Source organism: Phacochoerus africanus, chromosome 12, assembly GCF_016906955.1.
Source record: "Phacochoerus africanus isolate WHEZ1 chromosome 12, ROS_Pafr_v1, whole genome shotgun sequence".
NCBI classification, from domain to species: Eukaryota; Metazoa; Chordata; class Mammalia; order Artiodactyla; family Suidae; genus Phacochoerus; species Phacochoerus africanus.
Window position 1 is genome coordinate 26022263 of NC_062555.1, and position 21956 is coordinate 26044218.

The 21956-nt window shown below is 36.5% G+C and overlaps 1 protein-coding gene across 2 annotated transcripts in view; it reads right to left on the bottom strand.

Annotated features, from left to right (window-relative positions):
* DENND1B (DENN domain containing 1B) overlaps window positions 1–21956 on the bottom strand; it is a 245761-nt gene that overhangs the window by 117988 nt on the left and 105817 nt on the right. Inside the window, exons 6-9 of one of the 2 annotated variants that reach the window (XM_047755320.1) lie at window positions 13015–13084; window positions 6546–6626; window positions 2579–2638; window positions 1314–1367 (exon numbers count right to left, since the gene is read on the bottom strand). In XM_047755320.1, coding sequence (XP_047611276.1) covers window positions 1314–1367; window positions 2579–2638; window positions 6546–6626; window positions 13015–13084 — 265 coding nt within the window. The remainder of the gene's footprint in view (window positions 1–1313; window positions 1368–2578; window positions 2639–6545; window positions 6627–13014; window positions 13085–21956) is intronic. The other variant, XM_047755321.1, reaches the window with a different exon arrangement.

Sequence of the window (21956 nt, forward strand, 5' to 3'; positions counted from 1 at the left end):
CTCTTCCCTAAACAGGATTTTTTAGAAATCAAGTATCTTCATGAAGATGTAGAAATATATATTCTCAGCGGCAGTTTTCCCTTAAGATGGTTCTTTAAAACTTTAAAAGTCATAGCCATTAAAAAACAAAACAAAACAAAACGGTAGTTTGTTAAATCAAGCTCTTAGCTGTTTGTGAGTAAATTTAAGAACAGTAAATAGCGGGAGAGTGGACAGGAATGATTCTCACTTCTATTAGCAACCCTGGAGTGTTGGACGGGGCTGCCCAAGTCAAGGCACGGTGAGTCAGTCTCCAGGAAAACCTAACAGGGCACCTGGCCCCCACACATGCCCACGGGACTGGAGGGCCTGTGAAGGGGGCCTCGGGTTTCCATGGTCCACTGTCAAATGCCACTGACAGGTGGATATTAAGAAATTTATGCCCTCATAACCCATGTGCTTTCAGAAAACCAAACACTCAGAAAATATTCTGGAAGAACAAGAAAGTTCTGAGGAAAATAATACATATTCCTGAAGTTGATGTTTCTTTTCCTTCTGAATGATTTTTACTGATTCATTTTATCTTTCCAAAACGAAGCTGAAAAAAAAATATGAAAGGGCCTATTTTATATTTCCTTCCCAAACAGCATCCAGAAGTATATCTGTCAATTCTATTTATCCCTGTAAACTTTGCTACAGATAGTAGCAGTAACTACTAAGCACTGAAAGTATTTCTAGTAAGGCTACAATCAGGACACTAAAGAAAATGCAAAATATGGCAATTTTATAATTCCGTGTATCCCTCAAGCCTTATGTACTACTTAAAAATCAGAAGATCAAGTCCAGAACATCTAAGACTCGAATGGATATCTATGTGTGTACATGTACATATATGTACACATCCATTCACACATGTGTGTATATACACATGCATGGAATCTAAAATACTATGGGCATTTCACTAAAGTCACCAGCCGTGTGAAAATACTTCAATACCAACAGAAGTCACCTCCTGAAACACCTCTTCTACCTAATCCAGAGCTCAGAACCTAACTGACCACATACTACCCCACTCAACCATACCAAAGGCTAGAAAGAGTTCTTCTAATATAATTTTCCTTATGTACAACCGGGTATTAAGAAGGAAGTAAAGCAGCAGATACACAGAGAAGAAAAAGAGATAATACCATTATTCTTTATTTTTTCACTATTTCACACAAACACAGTTTGTGGTAGGTATAATGTAATCTATTTCTCTACGAAGAAATCATTAAACAGTGAGACCAAAGCAAGTAAAATTTACAACATGAGTAGAATAAAAAAAGAAAACTTACACTCTCGGGTATTGTTGGGAGTCCAGTTACATCAGGGGCAATGAAGTAGGAATGCTAATGAACAGAAACAAGTCACATTGAGAAAAAGAGAATTACAATTTGGTAGCATTTCATATCATTTGAGATTAAAATTTTTTTAATAAAACAACTAAATAAATACCAAGGACTGACACTCAGGATTTGTTGAATTTAAGAGATTCTTAAAAGAGAGAGCAGGTTTATATGAGATTTAACAGAAACTTCTTCATACAAAAAGTCAAGTGCTGGTTAAAAATATTTCATTTTAAAATTAAAATAAGAATCCTGGAAAAAGTTTATTAAAACAAAAGAAGTATGTTACTGACAGACAGAAGACTGATTGATTGATTGACAGATGATTTTAACAGTTAGTTTAGGAAGTCTAGAACAAAAAGGTTTGTCTGCCCAAGAATATATCAAAATCTATTAAGATTGTTGAATTTCTCTGGTAAGTCATCACAAACTTCTCTTGTACATATCAGCCACTATGTTATTTAGAAAGCAGAAATAAAAATAATCTTTAAATATCTGAAGCTTCTTAAAAGTTAAGTAATATCCCAAAATATGATCTTTATACACCCACTAAACAAATATTAGTTTAGCTTTCATAATACTGAAAGCAATACAACAGTTCGTAGACAAATTTATACAAAAAGCACACGGTGCCTACCTTCATGTTTCACATGTTTCCAAATTTTATCGCCCACAATCAGAGTTCAACTCCATTCCCAAAATCATGTCATTTTCTGTTCACATTAAGCTCCAAAATCATTTTAGTATCTTACATAAGGACCTATTTAAAGAGTGTATGTGGCGGGGGGAATCCTGTAGCCAATACTGAGCCCAGCTGAACTAGTCAGAAGAAGGCTAGTCAACACAGTGAGACTGTATAATTTTCCAAGGGAGAAGAACAATCTGAGAAAAACCACAGGGTCTCCTGAGACCCTGTGACAAAACACGGGACAGACCTTACGCTGACATCACCGCTACCGGCAATGAGGACATGCATGGATTTGTCTCTATTAGCTACGTTTATGTGGACAGATTTTTAATCGTGCTGTTATTTCACAGAGCTATGCTTTAAAAAGAGAGTATAAACAGAAAATAGTAACCTGAATGATTTCCTTAGAAGAAGCCAATATGCCATTTCCCAAAGGACTAGAATGAATCTTAGAGCTGTAGTGAAAGAAGTAATTAATTTCCCAATTTCACAGTGATTTTTAGAAGCCAATGTCCTTTTAACTCACCCGTGCCAGGGAGGGCTGATCTTTCAGAACTTGCTCACTGGCAATAAATATCTCTTGGTTCTTACAATACATGAGAGAAAAAATGAATATTTTACTTTCATGGGAGAAGTTTACACAATTTGCTGTGTATCTGAGACAAACCCAAGGAGTCACGTTACCCACTGAAAGTATTTGAAGAACATTAATTAAAAATGTTTTAACTGCTGATGTGCTAATTTTATGAGAGTAAAATCTTGAAGTACTTTCTTCCTGACTGAGAGTAGAGAATTCTGTGGATATTTAATGATTTTGAAATACCATTTCAAAATAAGCATTTACATTAGATATTGACATTTCATAAAATCTCTGTGATATTCTAAAGGTTATAATGTCAAGTCAGAAAAAACTCATGTGCTAAAACATTCATGAGATATGAAACTGAGAAAATCACAGTAGTTTCTCAAGACTTGTCGTATTTTTCTAATGGAAATTCTGCAAACAGACAAACAAAAATTTCTTTTCTACTTGTGAAGGAACAAAAACTCCTATGACCATCAGTTCTAATCTGGCATCACGGACCTAAAACCATACTAGTGGTTGAAGACATGGGTTTTCACCCCAGTTTGCCACTCAGTAATAGCACAGTGCTGGCTTTATAATCTGCTGTTGAAGTCACATGAAATTACTAAGTATATAAAGGTTTATCAACCAGCTGAATTTACCAAGACCTAAGATACTATATTAAGAATAAGTGATCAAGGGAGTTCCCGTTGTGGCACAGTGGAAACAAATCCAATTAGTATCCAGGAGGATATGGGCTCAATCCCTGGCCTCGCTCAGTGGGTTAAGGATCCGGCATTGCCGTGACCTGTGCTGCAGGTTGCAGACACCGCTCGGATCCCACGTGGCTGTGGCTGTGGTGTGGTGTGGGCTGGCAGTTGTAGCTCTGATTTGACCCCTAGCCTGGGAACTTCCATATGCCACAGGTGCAGCCCTAAAAAGCAAAAAAAAAAAAAAAAAAGTAAGTGAACAAGATTTGAAACCTACCATAGACTAAAGATTCAAAAACTTACACGTAAGGCTTAAATTATAAAAACAACTATCATACAAAGAAACACAACACGGTTACTCAATTCCTTTACAAGATTATTTCAGATACAATAAAAATTTCTATATCAAACAAAACTTCCATTTACCAACAACTAACATTCAAACAAATTTTCATAGTATTTGTAACCATATCATTTCACATAACTCCCCAAACATTTTTCTCAAAAACTGACTCGATTTCTCAAATGGAGAAAGAAAAGGGAATATCAAAAGAGATTAAATTTTTGCCTCATATCACATACTTAGTGGCTGTGATTTAAAGAAAAATCATCTAGTTTTCAGGTTATTAAGAGGTCTAGACATCTTAGATTTACAGTTCTTATTAATAAAGGTAAAGGATTTCAATATCCAGTATTTCTGAAGTGTATTTTGTAAGATATTTACACACTCTGGAACAAGCATGACGTCAACCTTAGCGAATACATTTTTATTTCTCAGGAACCCTCTATAATAGCTGCCTCTAGTATCGTGGCACCTGCAGTGTATTTCCCTAACCCTTTAACGAAGTGTTAGAATCAATTTATAAGTACAACCCTTTCAAAGCAAAACACTTATTTTCAGAAAACCCAGAGCTTCTCTTCCTTTCTGGGCATTTTCCCTTTCTTTCTGCTTCATTCCGGCCAAATAGAAACCTGGAATCTTGTGGCTTCGGGGACTACGAGGTCAAGTGTCTCCTTAACTGTTCTCTCTGCGTCTGCTCCCTGCTTCCGTACAGACGACCTGGGCAACAGCTTGTGCCCTCTGCTCCGTCCTCTACATTCTGTCCTTCAAATAGCTCAGTTATTCCCATGTCTACATCTGCACAGGACTCCCACCTCTGGGTTAAAACTCCAGATGAGCCTGGCTTTCCCGCCCCGGATCCCTAGATGGCTCCTGCACACTGCCGCTCCGATACTGAGCAACAAGAGAGGATGCAGACAGACAAGGTGCCGAGGCCATGAGAACACTGTGTGCTGTTCTGACGAGAACTTTTGATGGAGGTGCAGAGAGCCAGTTCTAGACCAGGGCAGTCTATGAAGAGGCCCGGGTAAAGCAGGAAGGTGTACAACTGAGAAGGCACGATGCTCACTCGAGAAGATGAGCAGAACGACATGACCAGGGCGCAGAATCCATTCAGATGGGGAAAAAGCAAGACAGAAAAACGAAAAGTTGGACTGAGGGTAAAGAGAGACTGGTCCTGAAAGGCCAGAAGTCCGGACAAATTCTACAGAAAATGGGGAACTCTTAAAGGTTTTCATCAGGGAACTTTCTGATGAACGCTTAAGGAAGTTTCGTCTGACAGCCTTTGATGTAAAGGACTGGAAGGGGAGGTTCTAGATCTTCATCTAGATTTAGATCCTCATCTGAACTGAAGTGCAGAGCACCTGCAAGGGGGGCTGACCCTACAATAGAAAGAACCAAGGCCGGTAGGAGAATGCCACAATCACAAAGTTTACAGGGGTTTTAAATAAGAAGAAAGTTATTACCAAAGAATGGAAGGCGAACAAATGTCCTTATCCTGCAAAAAGCAAAAGACCTGTTGATGCCAATACAAGTATTTCAACTGCTTTTTCTTCAGTTTCGCTTGCATCCTTTTTTTTTTTTTTTTTTAGGGCTGCACTTGTGGCATATGGAAGTTCCCGGGCTAGGGGTCGAATCAGTGCTACAGCTGCAGGCCTACACAACAGCAACACTGGATCCGAGCCACATGCAACCTATAGCACTGATCACGGCAAGGGCAGATTTTTAACCCACTGAGAGAGGCCAGGGATCGAACCTGCATCTTTGTGGATACAAGTCAGGTTCTTAACCCACTGAGCCATGGTGGGAACTCCTCTCTTGCATCATTATATATTTTTCTTCCTTAATTAGGGTAGTTTATAATTGTTTTGGAAGAAACAAAGTCAACATATGTAAATTTTAACATTCTACTTGGTAGGCTAAATTAATGAAGAAAACTCATGAAAATATGCATATTTTGTAACTATTAGTTTTGAGCACTTACAGAACCTCCCAAAAATACGAGTATGATTTTACTTATAGATGGAACAGTTCATTAAAAGTTTCAATAGCAAATAATCTACCCCACCATGGGCTATGATAAACTTACTGCTTTGATAAACTTCCATCACATTTCCAGAGTTTGGTGATTTTACTAAAAGATGTATTGAAGTATGGGGAAAAGAGGAGATTTTTCACCAAGAATTTTTATCATAGAGTTGGCTATATTCTCTATTTTCAATACTTACTATGTGCTGTTTTCATTGTATGAGAGGCATTTGGAATTTCATGTATGAGAGAGGTGGCTGTGTATTTCCTGATTCTGAATAGATTTCGCCTGCAAATCAATATTCCTCATAATCAAAATATTCTCACAGATTTGGTTACTTTTAAGGTGTAACAAAAATAAAAATCTGTGATTTAGGAGTTCCCGTCATGGTGCAGTGGTTAACGAATCAGACTGGAACCATGAGTTTGCGGGTTCAATCCCTGGCCTTGCTCAGTGGGTTAAGGATCCAGCGTTGCCGTGAGCTGTGGTGTAGGTTGAAGATGCAGCTTGGATCCCGAGTTGCTGTGACTCTGGCGTAGGCTGACGGCTGCAGCTCCGATTGGACCCCCGGCCTGGGAACCTCCATATGCCGAGGGAGCAGCCCAAGAAATGGCAAAAAGACAAAAAAAAAAAATCAAATCTGTGATTTAACAACTACCAAAATACACATCTAACATCAAGTTATGACAGTTAAAGTGAATCAGAAAGCCTCAATATTCCACACACTAATGTTAGTACTGGCTCCAAAGCCTTCCTGGGAGCACAGGTGAAGTCGCAGTTTCTCAAAGATGCAGGTGTTCCTAAACAGGGACCTGCCATGATTCAAAATATCAGTGACTGGATACTTACCACGCTCAAATTGACAGGGCTGTTTGCCTTTGGTACTGGGTGGTTATAGAGTGACTTAAGAGTTTCATTCAAATCATCATCCTAGAGTTAAAAACAAGGGGGGGGTACATTTTATAAATGTAACATGAACTAAGTAAATACAACTAAAATGACTTGACAAAATCATTCAGTGTGCCTACTCATTTTAGACATGTTTCATATACAGGCATACCTTGGAGATACTGCAGGTTCAGTTCCAGACTACCGCAATTAAGCAAATAGACCAATAACATGAATTATGAATTATTTCATTTCCCATTTGCATATAAAAGTGATGTTTATACTACATTGTAGTGTACTAAATATGCAATACCATTATGTCTGAAAAAAAATGCCATATCTTAACTAAAAATACTTTATTGCTAAAAAATGGTAACCTACACTGAGCCTTCAATGAGTCACAATCTTTTCTCTGGTGGAGGATCTTGTCTTGACACTGATAGCTCCTGACTAGTCAGGATGGTGACTGCTGAAGGCTGGGGTGGCTGTGGCAATTTCTTAAAGTCGGACAATGAAGTCTGCTGCACATGAACTGCTGTTTGATAGCATTTCACCCACAGTAGAGCTTCTTCTACAATTGGAGTCAATCCTCTCGAATCCTGGTGCTGCTTTATCAAGGAAGCTTATGTAATATTCTAAATCCTTTGATGTCATTTCAACAATCTTGACAGCATCTTTGCCAGGAGTAGATTCCATCTCAAAAAGCCACTTTCTTGGCTCATCACAGGAAGCAACACCTCCCCTGGGAAGTCTTATCCTGAGATGTAGCCATTCGGTCCCATCTTCAGGATCCACTTCTAGTTCTAGTCTTCTTTCCACCTCTGCCGCACTGGGTAGTTGCTTACTCTAATCAAGTCGTGAATCCCCCCAACTCAAAGTCATCCATGAGGAGTGGGACCAATTTCGTCAGGCTCCTACATATACTGATATTTTGACCTTTCCACATGAGTCACAAGTGTCCTTCATGGCATCTAGAAAGGTGAAACCTTTCCAGAGAGTTTTCAACTTACTTTGCCCAAATCCATGAGAGGAATCACTTATCTATGGCAGCTACAGTCTTTGAAAATGTGTTTCTTAAATAGTAAGACTTAATAATAAAAAATAATTAAGTAGAAACGAAATAAAAGTTTAAATACATTTTTAAAATAATAATTTTAAAAAGTCAAAATGCCTCCTGAATCCATGGGCTGCAGAATGAATGCTGCGTCAGCAGGCACAATAACCATAATCCTGCTGTCCATCTCCATCAGAGCCACTGGGCGACCAGGCACACTGTTCTGCTTTCTTATAATTCATGTGTTCACTGAAGCAACACATTTAATTTGCTTCAAGAATTTTTCCTTTGTGTTCACAACTTGGCTAGAGCAACACTTGCATTTTCCGTTTTAATTTTAAAATCACAAACCTAAGTTTTAAAGAACAGGTTAGGAATTCCCATCGTGGCTCAGTGGTAACAAGCCTGACTAGTAAGCATGAGGATGTGGGTTCCATCCCTGGCCTCGCTCAGTGGGATAAGGATCCAGTGTTGCCGTGAGCTGTGGTGTAGGTTGCAGACGCAGCTGGGATCTGGTGTTGCTGTGGCTGTGGTGTAGGCGGGCTGGTGGCTACAGCCCCAATTTGACCCTTAGCCTGGAAACTTCCATGTGCCATGGGTGTGGCTCTAAACAAATTATATAAATATAAACATATACATAACAGGTAGAATTGAAGATTATTGTGCTAAGATGCAATTCTGAGGTTATTTGGTTATTCTCTATATTTCTAAGTAGCTCCTGGTCACTACTTGGCCCATGATAAATGGGATTAAATAACTATATCAGCTAACATCATTCTCAGTGGTGAAAAGCTGAAAATTTCTGCTAAGATCAGGAACAAGACAAGGATGGCCACTTTCCCCACTTATACTCATCATAGTTTTAGAAGTCCTAGACATAGCAATCAGAGGAGAAAAAGAAATAAAAAGGACAGAACACTGTAAATCAACTATAATGGAAAAAAATAAAAATCAAACTCAAAAAAAAAAAAAGAAAGAAAAGGAATCCAGATTGGAAAAGAAGTAAAACTGTCATTGTTTGCAGATGACATGACACTATACATAGAAAAATCCTTAAAATGCTATCACAAAACTACTAGAGCTCATCAATGAATTTGGTAAAATTCCAAATTAATATATGGAAGTCTCTCACCTTTCCATGCACTAACAATGAGTGGAAATTTTTAAAAACATCCCATTTGACATCGCATCAAAAAGAATAAAATATCTAGGAATACACCTACCTAAAGAGACAGAAGACCTAGGAGTTCCCGTCGTGGCGCAGTGGTTGACGAATCCGACTAGGAACCATGAGGTTGTGGGTTTGGTCCCTGCCCTTGCTCAGTGGGTTAACGATCCGGTGTTACCGTGAGCTGTGGTGTAGGTTGCAGACGTGGCTCGGATCCTGCGTTGCTGTGGCTCTGGCGTAGGCCGGTGGCTACAGCTCCGATTAGATCCCTAGCCTGGGAACCTCCATATGCTGCGGGAGCGGCCCAAGAAATATCAAAAAGACAAAAAAAAAAAAGAGACAGAAGACCTGGGAGTGCCTGTCATGGCTCAGTGCTAATCAACCCAACTAGTATCCATAAGGATGCAGGTTTGACCCCTGGCCTTGCTCAGGGGGTCAAGGATCCAGCACTGCTGTGAGCTGTGTGTATATTACAGATGCAGTTCGGATCCTGCATTTCCATGGCTGTGGTGTAGGCCAGCAGCTGCAGCTCCAATTTGACCCCTAGCCTAGAAACTTCTATATACTGTGGGTGTGGCCCTATAAAAGCAAAATAAACAAACAAATAAATAAGAAACAGAAGACCTGTGTTCTGAAAACTATAAGACTCTGATAAAAAATATCAAAGATGAGACAAACAGATGGAAAGATATATACCATGTGTTTGGATCAGAAGAACCAATCTTCTCAAAATGACTATACTACCCCAGGCAAACCACAGATTCAACAAAATCTCTATCAAATTCCAAATGGCATTTTTCACAGAACTAGCACAAGAAAAAATTTAAATTTATATGGAAACACAAAGGACCTCAATAGTCAATGCAATCCTGAGAAAGATAAATGGTGCTGGAGGAATCAGGCTCCCTGTCTTCAAACTACACTACAAGCTACAGTTATCAAAACAGTTTGGTACTGGCACAAAAACAGAAATATAGATCAGTGGTACAGGATAGAAACTGCAGAAATAAATCCACACACCTATAGTCAACTAATCTACAACCAAGGAGGCAAGAATATGCAATGGAGAAAATACAGTGTCTTCAATAAGTGGTACTGGGAAAACTGGATAGCTACATGTAAAAGAATGAAATTAGGACACTCCCTAATATCATACACACAAAAAAACTCAAAATGGATTAAAGAACTAAATATAAGACCAGACACTATAAAACTCTTAGAGGAAAACATAGGCAGAACACTCTGATATAAACTACAGCAATATCATCTCAGATTCACCTCTTAGAGTAATAAAAACAAAAATGAAAATAACAGAAACCATTAAAAAATGAAAAGACAATGAACAGAATGGAGGAAAATATTTGCAAATGAAGCAACTCACAAGGCATTAATCTCCAAAATATATGAACACCTCCTGCAGCTCAAAATCAAAATTAAAAACCCCAATCAAAAAATGGGTAGAAGACCTAAATAGACATTTTCCCAAAGAAGACACACAAATGGCCAAAAAGCACATAAAAAGATGCTCAACATCACTAATTATTAGAGAAATGCAAATCAAATCAACAATGAGGTATCTCCTCACAACAGTTAGAATGGCCGTCATCAAAAAATCTACAAACAATAAATGCTGGAGAGGGTGCGGAGAAAAGGGATCCCTTCTATTCTGCTGGTGGAATGTAAATTGCTTACAACCACTAACGAGGACAGTATAGAATTTTCTTAAGAAACTAAATATGGACGTCCATACGATCTAGCAATTCCATTCCTCGGCATAAATCCACAGAACTCCGTAATTTGAAAAGACACATGCACCCCAATGTTCACTGCATCATTATTTACAACAGCCAATACATGGAAGCAACCCAAATGTGCATCGATAGAGGAATGGATAAAGAAGATGTGGTATATGTGTACACACACACACACACACACACACACACACACACACTGGAATATTATTCAGCCATAAAAGAGAATGAAATAATGCCATTTGCAGCAACATGGATAGACACAGAGATTATCATACTGAATGAAGAAAATCAGACACAGAAACACAAGTATCATATGCTATCACTTATATATGGAATCTAATAAAAATGATACAAAAAACCCTTATTTACAAAACAGAAACACACTCAGAAATTTCAAGTTCAATCTTATGGTTACCACACCAGAAACAGTGGAGGGGGGAATTGGGAGGATGAGAATAACATATACATACTATCATATAAAATAGATGATTAACAAGAACCTACTGTATAGCACAGGGAAATCTTTTAGTTTGTAATAACCTATGTGGGAAACAAGAATGGATATACACAAACATATATATAAAAAACTGATTCACTTTGCTGTATATCTGAAACTAATAACAACATTTTAAGGCAAGGATACTCCAATAAAATTTTTTTTAAAAAGAAAAGACTGAGGCTATAACTAAAAACAAAGACAACACAAATGCCAAAGGAGCAAACAAAATACTGTATCTCGAGAGTGAGAGAGTAAGGATTTAAACAGATAAGGATTTAAACAGACAACCAGAGATAAGAAAATACACCCTATATTTGAAATTTAGAAAGCAACAATAGGCAATCACTAAAGTGTTTTTAAAACTTTTTATCTGAATTAAGTTGCATCAAATAGCACAGCTAATATCTTAGTTAATTAGTTCTTGTTTAAAATATCAAAGAATGATTAAGGGGAAAATTTACAAATTATTATCCCAGGGAAGTTCATTGGTTCAAAGCAAACTTCAGTTTGTTTTATTTTTAAAGAAAATGGATAAAGATAAATGTAAGTGCTGAAACTATAAAATTCTTAGATGAAAAAGCTTCAAGACACTGGATCTGAAGTTATTATTATTATTTTTGTCCTTTTGTCTTTTCTAGGGCCGTACCCAAGGCATATGGAGGTTCCTAGGCTAGGGGTCTAATCAGAGCTGTAGCCACCAACCTATGCCACAGCCACAGCAATGTCAGATCAGAGTGGTGTCTGCGACCTACACCACAACTCGCAGCAACGCCAGATCCTTAACCCACTGAGCAAAGCCTGGGATTGAACCCACAATCTCATGGTTCCTAGCTGGATTCGTTAACCACTTGAGCCACGACGGGAACTCCAAAATTATTTCTTGATATAACACTAAAAGTACAAAACAAAAGAAAAAAAACAAACAAACAGGTAAACTGGACTTCATTAAAGTGAAAACTTTTGTGCATCAAAGGACGCTATCCCATGGAATGAGAGAAAATATTTGTAAATGATTAATACCTGAATAAATAAATAACTCATACTCAATAACAAGAAAATGCAATTAAAAGACGGCAAAGGATTTGAATAAATATTTCTCCAAAGAAGATAAACAATGACTAGTAAAAATATGAAAAGACTCTACATCACGAACCTTCTGGGAAATGCACATTAAAAGCACAGTCATATACCACTTTCCACCCATTAAAATGTCAATTACTAAAATAAAACAAAAACAAAAAATAACAAGGGTTGGGCAGGATGTGGGGAAACTGGAACTGTGTACACTGCTGGTGGGAGTGCAAACGGATACAACCACCATGGAACATGTTGTGGCAGTTCTTCAAAAAATTAAACATAGAAGTACTGTATTATTATTCAGCAATTCTACTTCTGGCTATATACTCGAAAGAACTGAATGCACAACTCAGAGGCATTTGTAGATACATGCTCAGAGCAGCACTGTTCACAACAGCAACCCAAGGGTTCATCTAAGTATGAATGAATAAGCACAATGTGGTATGTGAGTAACTCAGTAATATTCAGGCTTAAAAGGAAGGCAATTCTGACACATGGATGAACCTTGAGAACATGCTAAGTGAAATAAGCCAGTCCCAGAAGGACATACATTGTATCATTCTCCTTACATGAAGTGGGAGTGCAATTCATATAGACACAAAGTAGCACAATGGTTGCCCCAGGGACCTGTGGGTGGGGCGAGGGGTGCCCCAGGGATGAGGGGTTGCTGTTTAATGAACAGGGTTTCAATTTGGGAAATAGAAAGGTTCTAAAGATGCTGCTGATGAGTGCAGAACAATGTACTTAATGATACAGAACTGTACACTTAAAGACAGTCAAAATGTTAAATTTCATATTACATATATTGAAAAACATATAAAACATTTTTTAGATGTAGAAAAACAACAATTAAAAAAATGGGGAAAAACACAGCTTACCAGGTCCTTTGCCAAGTAATCTGCCAGAGTATTTAGAAGCTTGTAATACACTTCAAACCATGGCAGGTAACTGAAAAGAAAAAAAAAATTACTTACAAAATACAGTATCATTTAGAATCAAGAAATAAGACGGCAAAATGTAAATTAAATTTGTTATTTCAAACAGATGGATCCTAGAGGGCAAAAAAGAACTACAGCTACGTTCTCTTTACTGTTACAGTAACATTTTACATATAACCTATTAAGACTTTCCATAAAATAATTAGAACCCAAAGTTCTATTATAGAGGTTATTCACTATGCGCTTCTATTTTATAACAGTAGTGCCTAAAATTACTCAATCCTATATACATGGCGTGAGTGTACCACAAGCACTCCTAGAACAAAAATTAACCACTGTAATAAGATATGACATAAAATAAAAACTTAACTTTAAAAAGCTTTGAAAACAAAGATATAATCATTTCTTTTCAAATATTACTGACTTAAGTTTATAAAAACAGAATGATGTGCTTATTAATTAAATGATTCTTGAGAAATTGTTGTTTAAGCAGATGGTAAATTTCAAAATAAATATCAATACAAGTAAGAAAGACTATTTTAAAATTTTTAAACATTATAAATAGCATTTAAATACCAAAACATAATGTAAAATTAATTTTGATTCATTTTGCCAGACACAAATACAATTCTTTATGAAAGCAAAATTTCAAATTCAAAAATCAATCCTACAAAATAAAATCTGTACTCCTTATCAACAAATTAAGGTACATATATATTTAAAATCTATCCAGAGTTTTTAATTGTATATTAAAATGTCCATTTTTCATATATAAGAACAGTAAATCACATATCACACTAATAGCTAATTATCAATGAACAAACACTTTTTTTTTTGTCTTTTTGTCTTTTCTAGAGCCACACTTGCAGCATATGGAGGTTTCCAGGCTAGGGGTCTAATCAAAGCTATAGCTGCCGGCCTACACCACAGCCATAGCAACGCCAGATCCAAGCTGTGTTTGCAACCTACACCACAGCTCACGGCAACGCCGGATCCTTAACCCACTGGGAAAGGCCAGGTATCAAACCTGCAACCTCATGGTTCCTAGTCGGATTCATTAACCACTGAGCCATGACAAGAACTCCCTAAATACTCATTTTTTTCTTCCAAGAATTACTACATCAGAATACTTTTAAGAGAAAAAGGGTAATAGTTTACTAAAAAACTATATACTAACAAGAGTACAGATACATAAAAGATTAAAAAAAATTTTTTTTAATGAATATAGCATTTTTTCAAATATTGTCTGATTTATTAGTGACATGAATGATGCTTTCAAGTCAGGAGTAATCCAAAGTCATAATAGAAGAGTTAGGTAAACCACAGTATCTTTACTCAGCAATATAAGAGTTCTTTAAAATGATCATTACAAATAGCAAGCAGTGGCATAAAAGGTGTCTATGCTATTTAAAAATATCCACCAGCTTCTCGTTAAGTCTAGCATATGGAATATATGCGCTTATCACTGTGCCCTTTGGAAGTGCCACTAAAATGACCGCAAATGAATAAAAAGGGTGTAAATTAATGGGGACAAGAGAAACGGGGAAAAAAAGCAACAGAAAGCAATACAAGTGGATGCTTTGTGAAGGTGGTGAGCAAACAAAGAACTGACTTTGCAGAAGAGAGAAAAATCAAAACCTGAGTGTCAACGGAAGGAAAATGACCATTAGCCAACAGACTGGCGCCCACAGGAGCCTCAAACACCAATTTCAGACTCCCTCAAAGGAGAAAATACCTCGAAGGCCTTATTTTCTTATTTTTCACTGCTGCACACACAATGGTTCTAATTCAGCTTAGTGCCTCAAACATAAATATAAATTAGCAGTCCAACCCAGCAGGTATTTGAGAAAATACAGACATCGATACAAACATAAAAGGAACTCCAAGTAAGCATCAGATGAGAGTTACAAAAATTATCATTAACATCTGAATAAAAAACAGGATGCTAGTAACAAAATGAAATCTAAAAGAAAGAAGTGAAAAAATAATTATAGACAAGAAAGAGTTCTTAGAAATTCAAAATATAAAAGCTGAAAAAAAAACATTAAAATCAATAGGAAGGTTAGAAACTAAGTCAAGAATATTTCCTCAGGGGGTTCTCGTTCTCTTGTGGCATAGTGGGTTAAGGATCCAGTGTTGTCACGGCAGCAGCTTTGGCTGCTGCTGTGGCATGGGTTTGATTCCTGGCCCTGGAATCTCCATATGCCTATGGGCGCAGTAGGAAAAAAAAAAAAAAAAGTATCTCCTAGGAACCAGAACAAAGAGACAAACTGATAGATGTTGAGAGTAAATACTAAAATATCAGGATCTCAATTTCGACTGTAATGTAACTGAGTAAATAGCCTATTTTTTTAAAAAAGAAAAAAATTTTTTAATATTAATAGAAAATCCTGAAACTTTAGACATGATTCACCACATGGAAAGTGCTACTGGGTTAACTGTAAAATAAATGACCCAAACCAGAGAATCGCACTGAAGTTCTAGAATGGGGGAGAGAGAAACACCCAAGAACTTCCAGAGACCCAGCAGGTGGCATACAAAGGCATCATATGCAAAACGTCCCTGAACCGCTCTCTCAACAGCAATTCTGGGAAGACAGAAGATAACACCTCCAAAAGGCAGAGGTGAAATCCTTTGCAACCTAAGATTCTTTGTCCAGAGAAACTATTTTATCAAGTGTGGGGACAGACTAAAAGCATTTCCAAAAATTTACCTTCACCATAATGTTTCTGGGAAGCAACAAAATGGAGGAGTGAAGCAGAATAGGAGGAAGACAGGGGGTGGAGGAGACAAGAAAATTAATCCTGGGCAAGAACCAGTGGGCCTAAGAGTAGTAAATAATAAATTTCATTGAGTTATATAGAAAATCCAGTGCAGTAATTTGCATGATATTGAGTTGATAATTTCAAAACAGTGTTGGTAATATTTGATGGGGTTTTGGGGTTTTCTTGTTTGTTTGCTTGTTTTGTAAGTGAAAGTACAGTAGAAAGTAGAAGAGCCATCTAAGCACCAGGGGTAAGAGTTCAGTAATTTAAATATGAAAATTGAGATTACCAGTACTACCTAGTCATTTTCAGGTTAACCCAGTCACGCTCTTGGGAGGTCACGGAAGCTGGGACATTTTCTGCTGCAAGTAAACAACAGCATGGAGAGCCGAGGATGCAATCTGGCTACCTGGGGACGGCGTCTTTCATCTATCGACAGGCATGCTCTGTTCAGGCCATACCCCACTGCTGCTGTTTAACAGAATAAATGGCCAACTTCTAAGTCAGCTAATTCATCTCAACATCTAGACTTCTTGCTCCTCTTAAAAATCAAAGGGATTGACAATACCAGTCACACTTTTTTTTTTTTTTTTTGCTTTGCAACAAATACGCAGAGCCATGTAAAAGCTTCTGCCTTTGGATGTGGCGTGTGCTATCTGTTTAGACTACCAGGCTCATCCCAAGTTCCTCTTGTCAGTCACCTAATCTGCGTAGCTCATTTGAGCCCCCTACCTGTTCCCTACAGGTAACTGAATTCGCAACCCCTGAAATGGAGCAACTATGCAACAGAAGTCCTGCTCACTTTTTTAATATGACAAGAAACTGGCTCAGGGTTCACAGAGTAGTCAACAAGTCAAGTATTCTAACAAGATTCTATTGCAAACTTTAAGACAAGATGTGTGGCCAAAAAAAAAAAACCCAAAAACAAAACGCATATAATAAATATTATAAATGATGTAAGCTTACCTTTGCTCGGGTCAGAAATATTATTCTCATGTTTTTATTTTTATAATTTCATAAATAATTTGCAACCAATGTTATGCTCAAAGCAATTAATTTTTAACTAATGTTTAAGCTCCTAAATGGATTATTATTAACTAAAGTAATAATAGTAAACTAAAGTAGTTTTCATTAATTTTAGTCCCAAAGAAATTCAAAATCTGTTTTCTTACCACCAACTACAAAAATCCCAGAAAGTTTTTAAAAATGTATTCAACATATAATGGCTGAATAAGATATTTTACTTGGATTTTATAAAGCAGAAAACATCACTCTTTAACAAGGCATGCCTGTCACCCTCATAGTCCTGGAAACACATATCAATGTACAACAAATACACTGAGACCAAGTATTTTAAAACAAAAGGCAGGAGAGTCGTCAAAGGTTAGTTATAAGATTATTTCCTTAATTTTCCGTAAAGACACAAGGCAAAGGACAGATGCGTATGTAAAGTCATGAGTCCACTTAGCAGCAGCAAGACTTCCCCCACACTTATGCTTCCACTATAGAGCTGATAAAACTTTTACATCCAAAAGCCAAAGGTTAAATAAAGGAAAGGAAATGGTTTTTGTCAAAGAGTCAGGAACCACTAACAGTCTAAGTGACCAGCAGGACCCTAACTTCGAGTCATCAAATAAAACTAAGGAAACTGCCTTTCCGTAGAAAAACGTCTAATGTCTAGAGGCTGTTTTTCTGTCTGGAAAATTGACACAAAATGTGTAAAATTGAAACATTCTGCTTCTAAGGGATTTGCCTCAAGGAAGAGTGTGAGAGCCTCAAGTTTGGTATGAGTTATGGGGCGGGGGTGGGGAGCACTACAAAGGCCCCGAGCCCCGATCTGTCTTCCTGGTGAGGGTATTTCATTTTGAACCCGTGGCGACAATTTTATAGCTGTAAAATTATGCTAATCAAATTAGGTAAAAAGGTATTTCTTACATTTCTGCTAGCATGTGAAAGCAATTCTAAATACAAGGGCAGGATTTAAATTAGTAATATCTCAGGATATTTTTGAAACCTTGATAAAGTATGAACGACACGTCAAAGAAGCAGCTAAAGCATACAATGGCTAAGAATTGAAAATTAAGTATCAACTTGTATATTAACCTTGAATTTTAATATTTCTTCTAAAAAGTGAGTGAAACAAATAGAAATTAAATATACTCACTTTCAAATCTTGTAATGGCATAAATCCAGGAGAAGAAGATAACACGGTATTTATAGCATTGTGTGCCAATTTTCTAGATTAGAACTCTACGGTAAATCTACATTACTTCCAAGCCCTATGATAGCATCAACTATAACGCTTTACTCAGAGTTGATACAATAGGATAAAAAGTAGCTTTAGAGCATTACATGCAAATTTTCTAGCTCAGAACTCTAAGGCACAGAGTAGTTTTTATCAATAAATGTGTATAAATCACTTAGCAAAATGCTTGGCTTATAGTAAACAAACATTAAATGATCTTGCTCTTAATTTATTGTTATTATTACTATTATCACTGTCATCGCTAACCTAGAAGTCTCTGCTATTCCAGAAATCCAATGAGCACAGTTATTTTTTTTGCTTTCCTAATGAAAATTTACCACCAATTTGTATTTATTTTACTTTGTATTAAAAAAAAATCTTAAAAATTCTTAAATTATTCCATTTTCATCATGACTACTCTTTAAGGACTTAAAGTATTGTTCTGTTTGATATTAACAAAAACTCAAGAGATTTATTTTTCTTTTAAAATTTAGATTACTAAAATACAAATTCAAACATTAGACAGTAAAGTAAATGGTGAGTTTTTTATGAAGACGTATTTGATAAAATAGGAAAAAAGTTAAAGTGTTTAACAGGATATCATAAAAACAACAGGAGAAATTATTAATATCTAAGACTTAAAAATCATCTGATATTGAAAATGACCCTGAATAATCAATCTGGTATTCTCACAACTGAATACCTAAAAATGTAGTATGTTTCAATATAAATGCAGTAATTTTACACAAAAGATAATGTTAAGAACAAAACACTAAATTTTTTCATATTTGAAAGTTGTAATATACTCCAGGTAAAGCTATAAGCAAATCATTTTAAAAAGTATAATCAGAAAGGAAATCATCCTTGTGCTAAATCTCAACTTTTAAGGAAAAAAAGTGAAATCATCGATTGTCTGATTAAGCATGTACAAAAATTCTCAGCACTTAACAGGAGATAGCATGAAAGCCATAAAAGCTTTTTCAACTTACAAACTGCTTCCTTATCTATTCATCCATTTCACAAACTATGAATAAAGACTACAATTAATTATTTAGTTTGCTAACCAATAGAAAGATTTATGAACGTGTCTTAACAAGTCATGGAAATAAGACTAGAATGAAATATCGAAATTTAAGTAATGGTTATTATGTCACAAATATGAGTGCCTATATTTTCTTTTTTAAACCTCTCTGGATCTTCCAATTCTTCCGTAGTAAAATATATTACTTTTGTTACCATAAAAACATGACATATATTTCTGTGTCTTGCTTATTCAAGTACTCTGTCGTTTTCTCAATAAATTTTAGCCCTGTTAATGCTTAATTTTAAGAAGCCTTAGAATTTCGGACTCAGAATTAAGGCTGAATTCTAAGAGAACCAGGACATTTGCAAAAGAGTGAGTGCAAACACTGCTCTAAAGCTTTGGCCAGCCACCAATGAACACTGCGAAGACCAGCCTTGGTGGCCCTCTCTCACAGAAACTCTGGAAGCAGTGCAATCTGGAATTCAAAAAAAAAAAAAAAAAAAAATCTTTAAATGAAGAGACCTGACTGCCCCAAACCAATCCCATGAATAGCTAGCTGATTAGATAATTCTGCCTTCCTTTCCCATATTCCTCCAAAAATTATCACTTAATCTCTAAGTCTTGGTTTTATATGAAACAAAACAAACTTTCTTCTACTTCATCTTAAGGATACAATGAAATTAAGTAGCATTTCTCCTGCTATCTCACAAAGCATGGCCACCATCCTGAACATGGTGTTGAACGTTTTGTGCTCAAATTACAGAAAAACACTAATATCTGGCTTTAAGGTACTGTTGGGTAAGTTGCCTCACAAGTAATATTTTTTTTTCTTTCCCAAAGATCCTTCTTTTACACGGAGATTCAAAATTTCAGGGATGTAGAATGAAATACCCGTGCCCTTCCCTTTCTTAATTCTGTACTCAGCAGGGCTCAACTGACTGCCTCTGGAGCGCCCTGACTGAAATACACTGGTAGGGTCACCTCCTGTCCCGATGTTTTACCTGACAAAAGATGGTACGGGTAAATTCCCACTGATTTTTAATATGCTGTGTATGGTTCTGACATCTCAGAATATTAGAGCAGGGAAAAACGGATTAAAATCACTTCTGCTCATTGCAAAAAGCAGATGAATGCTGAAGGGTATAAAGGTCAAAGAATTAAAGATCTATCTTCCTAGATTTTTTTCTAAGTATATACAATTATGTATTCATATATAAATCTTTGTTATCAACTACTTCTTAAATATATATACAATTACATACATATAACCTGTTCTTTACAAACATAAGAACATACTATAAATGTTACCTTGAAATTTTTCATCATTTTTACAATACATCATAAGCCTTTCTCCGAATCCGCATCTGTGTGCATAATTTTTCCTAACAGATAAATTATATTCTACTGTCCTAGTCGTTAATTCATTAGTTTATGTATTCCACAGATATCTGTTAAGAGATCACTACATGCCAGGCACTACTGTAGGCACTGGGAATACAACACATCCGTGAAGAAAGAAAAGAGACAAGAAAAGATCAGGAAGGTCCCACCAAGTACCTAATCAATTCCTACTGAGAGACACCTACGTCCAATGCTCTGCTATTACCAACCTGGTTATAAACAACTTTGCTCACACTTAACTGCTCACCACGGGGAATATGCCTGAGTTCTAAGTTCTTAGAACTGAGTCAAGGACTTCGAGATTTTAAAATCTGATAGATATTTTTAAATTCCCCTTCAAAAAGTCATGTCATTTTAGAGTTCCCACTGTGGTGCAGTGGGTTAAGGATCCAGTGTTGCTATGGCTGTGGTGTAGGTTGCAGCTGTGTCTCAAGCATGATCCCCTGTTCAGGGAACTTCCATATGCCATGGTGCGACGAAAAAAAAAGAAAAAAAAAATTGTATCTTTTTTTTTTTTAATCATATCATTTTACAGTCCTACAAGCAGCACATGAAATTTCTATTTCCCCCATGCTTATTTTAATTTTTCATTTCTGCCCATCTTACCATGCTCATTTCTTTTGCCTTTAATAAGGCTGAGCATCATTCATAGGTATATATGCTATTCACAATGTCCTCTGTGAACATATTATTCAGACGCTTTCTTTTTTTCTACTGGGTTGTTCTTCTCTCTCTTTTTCATCTGGAGGTGCTTATTACATACTGTGGTGATAATCTGCTACAGTGGCTGTAAATATATTCCTATCAGTTTGTTGCTGGTATTTCAAATTTCGTTATTGTGTTTGTAACCAAAGAAAAGTTGCCATCATTATGTAGTCAAAGACGCCAATGTTTGCGGGGTTCAGGAGTCAACGTGAGGCTCGCACAGCTAAGCAGTTTTTAAAACTCAACATTTTCCTCTAGTACATTTAGAGCTTCATCCTTCATTCCAACACCACTAAAGTTCAACTCCAAAGCAATGAAGACTTGGTATAGTCCACGGATAAACTAGGACCCAAACATCATCATTCCTCTCACTACAGCAGTCATGGAGATTTGCCAAAACTATATGCACAAGCGTACACTGATTACACCTCAAAATAGGTATTAACCTACCCATACCAACTTTGTGAATAAGCGGCTCCTATTATATTTTAATTCTCTGTTCTCTAATTTATTGGATAGTCTCTAAATTGGCTATTTTCAAAGAACACCTTACTTATGATCACACTGCCTTCCAGGATAACAACTAAGAAATGCCATTAACATCTATGATGGCAGGTTTTTTTTAATTTTCTAAGAAAAAATAAGCTGTAGGATAGAATTTTTCTCAAATTAAGAGTCTCCTCCATGACTTTTTCATAAAGCACTGATACCTACTATTTCTTATCTATCATAAAGCACCATC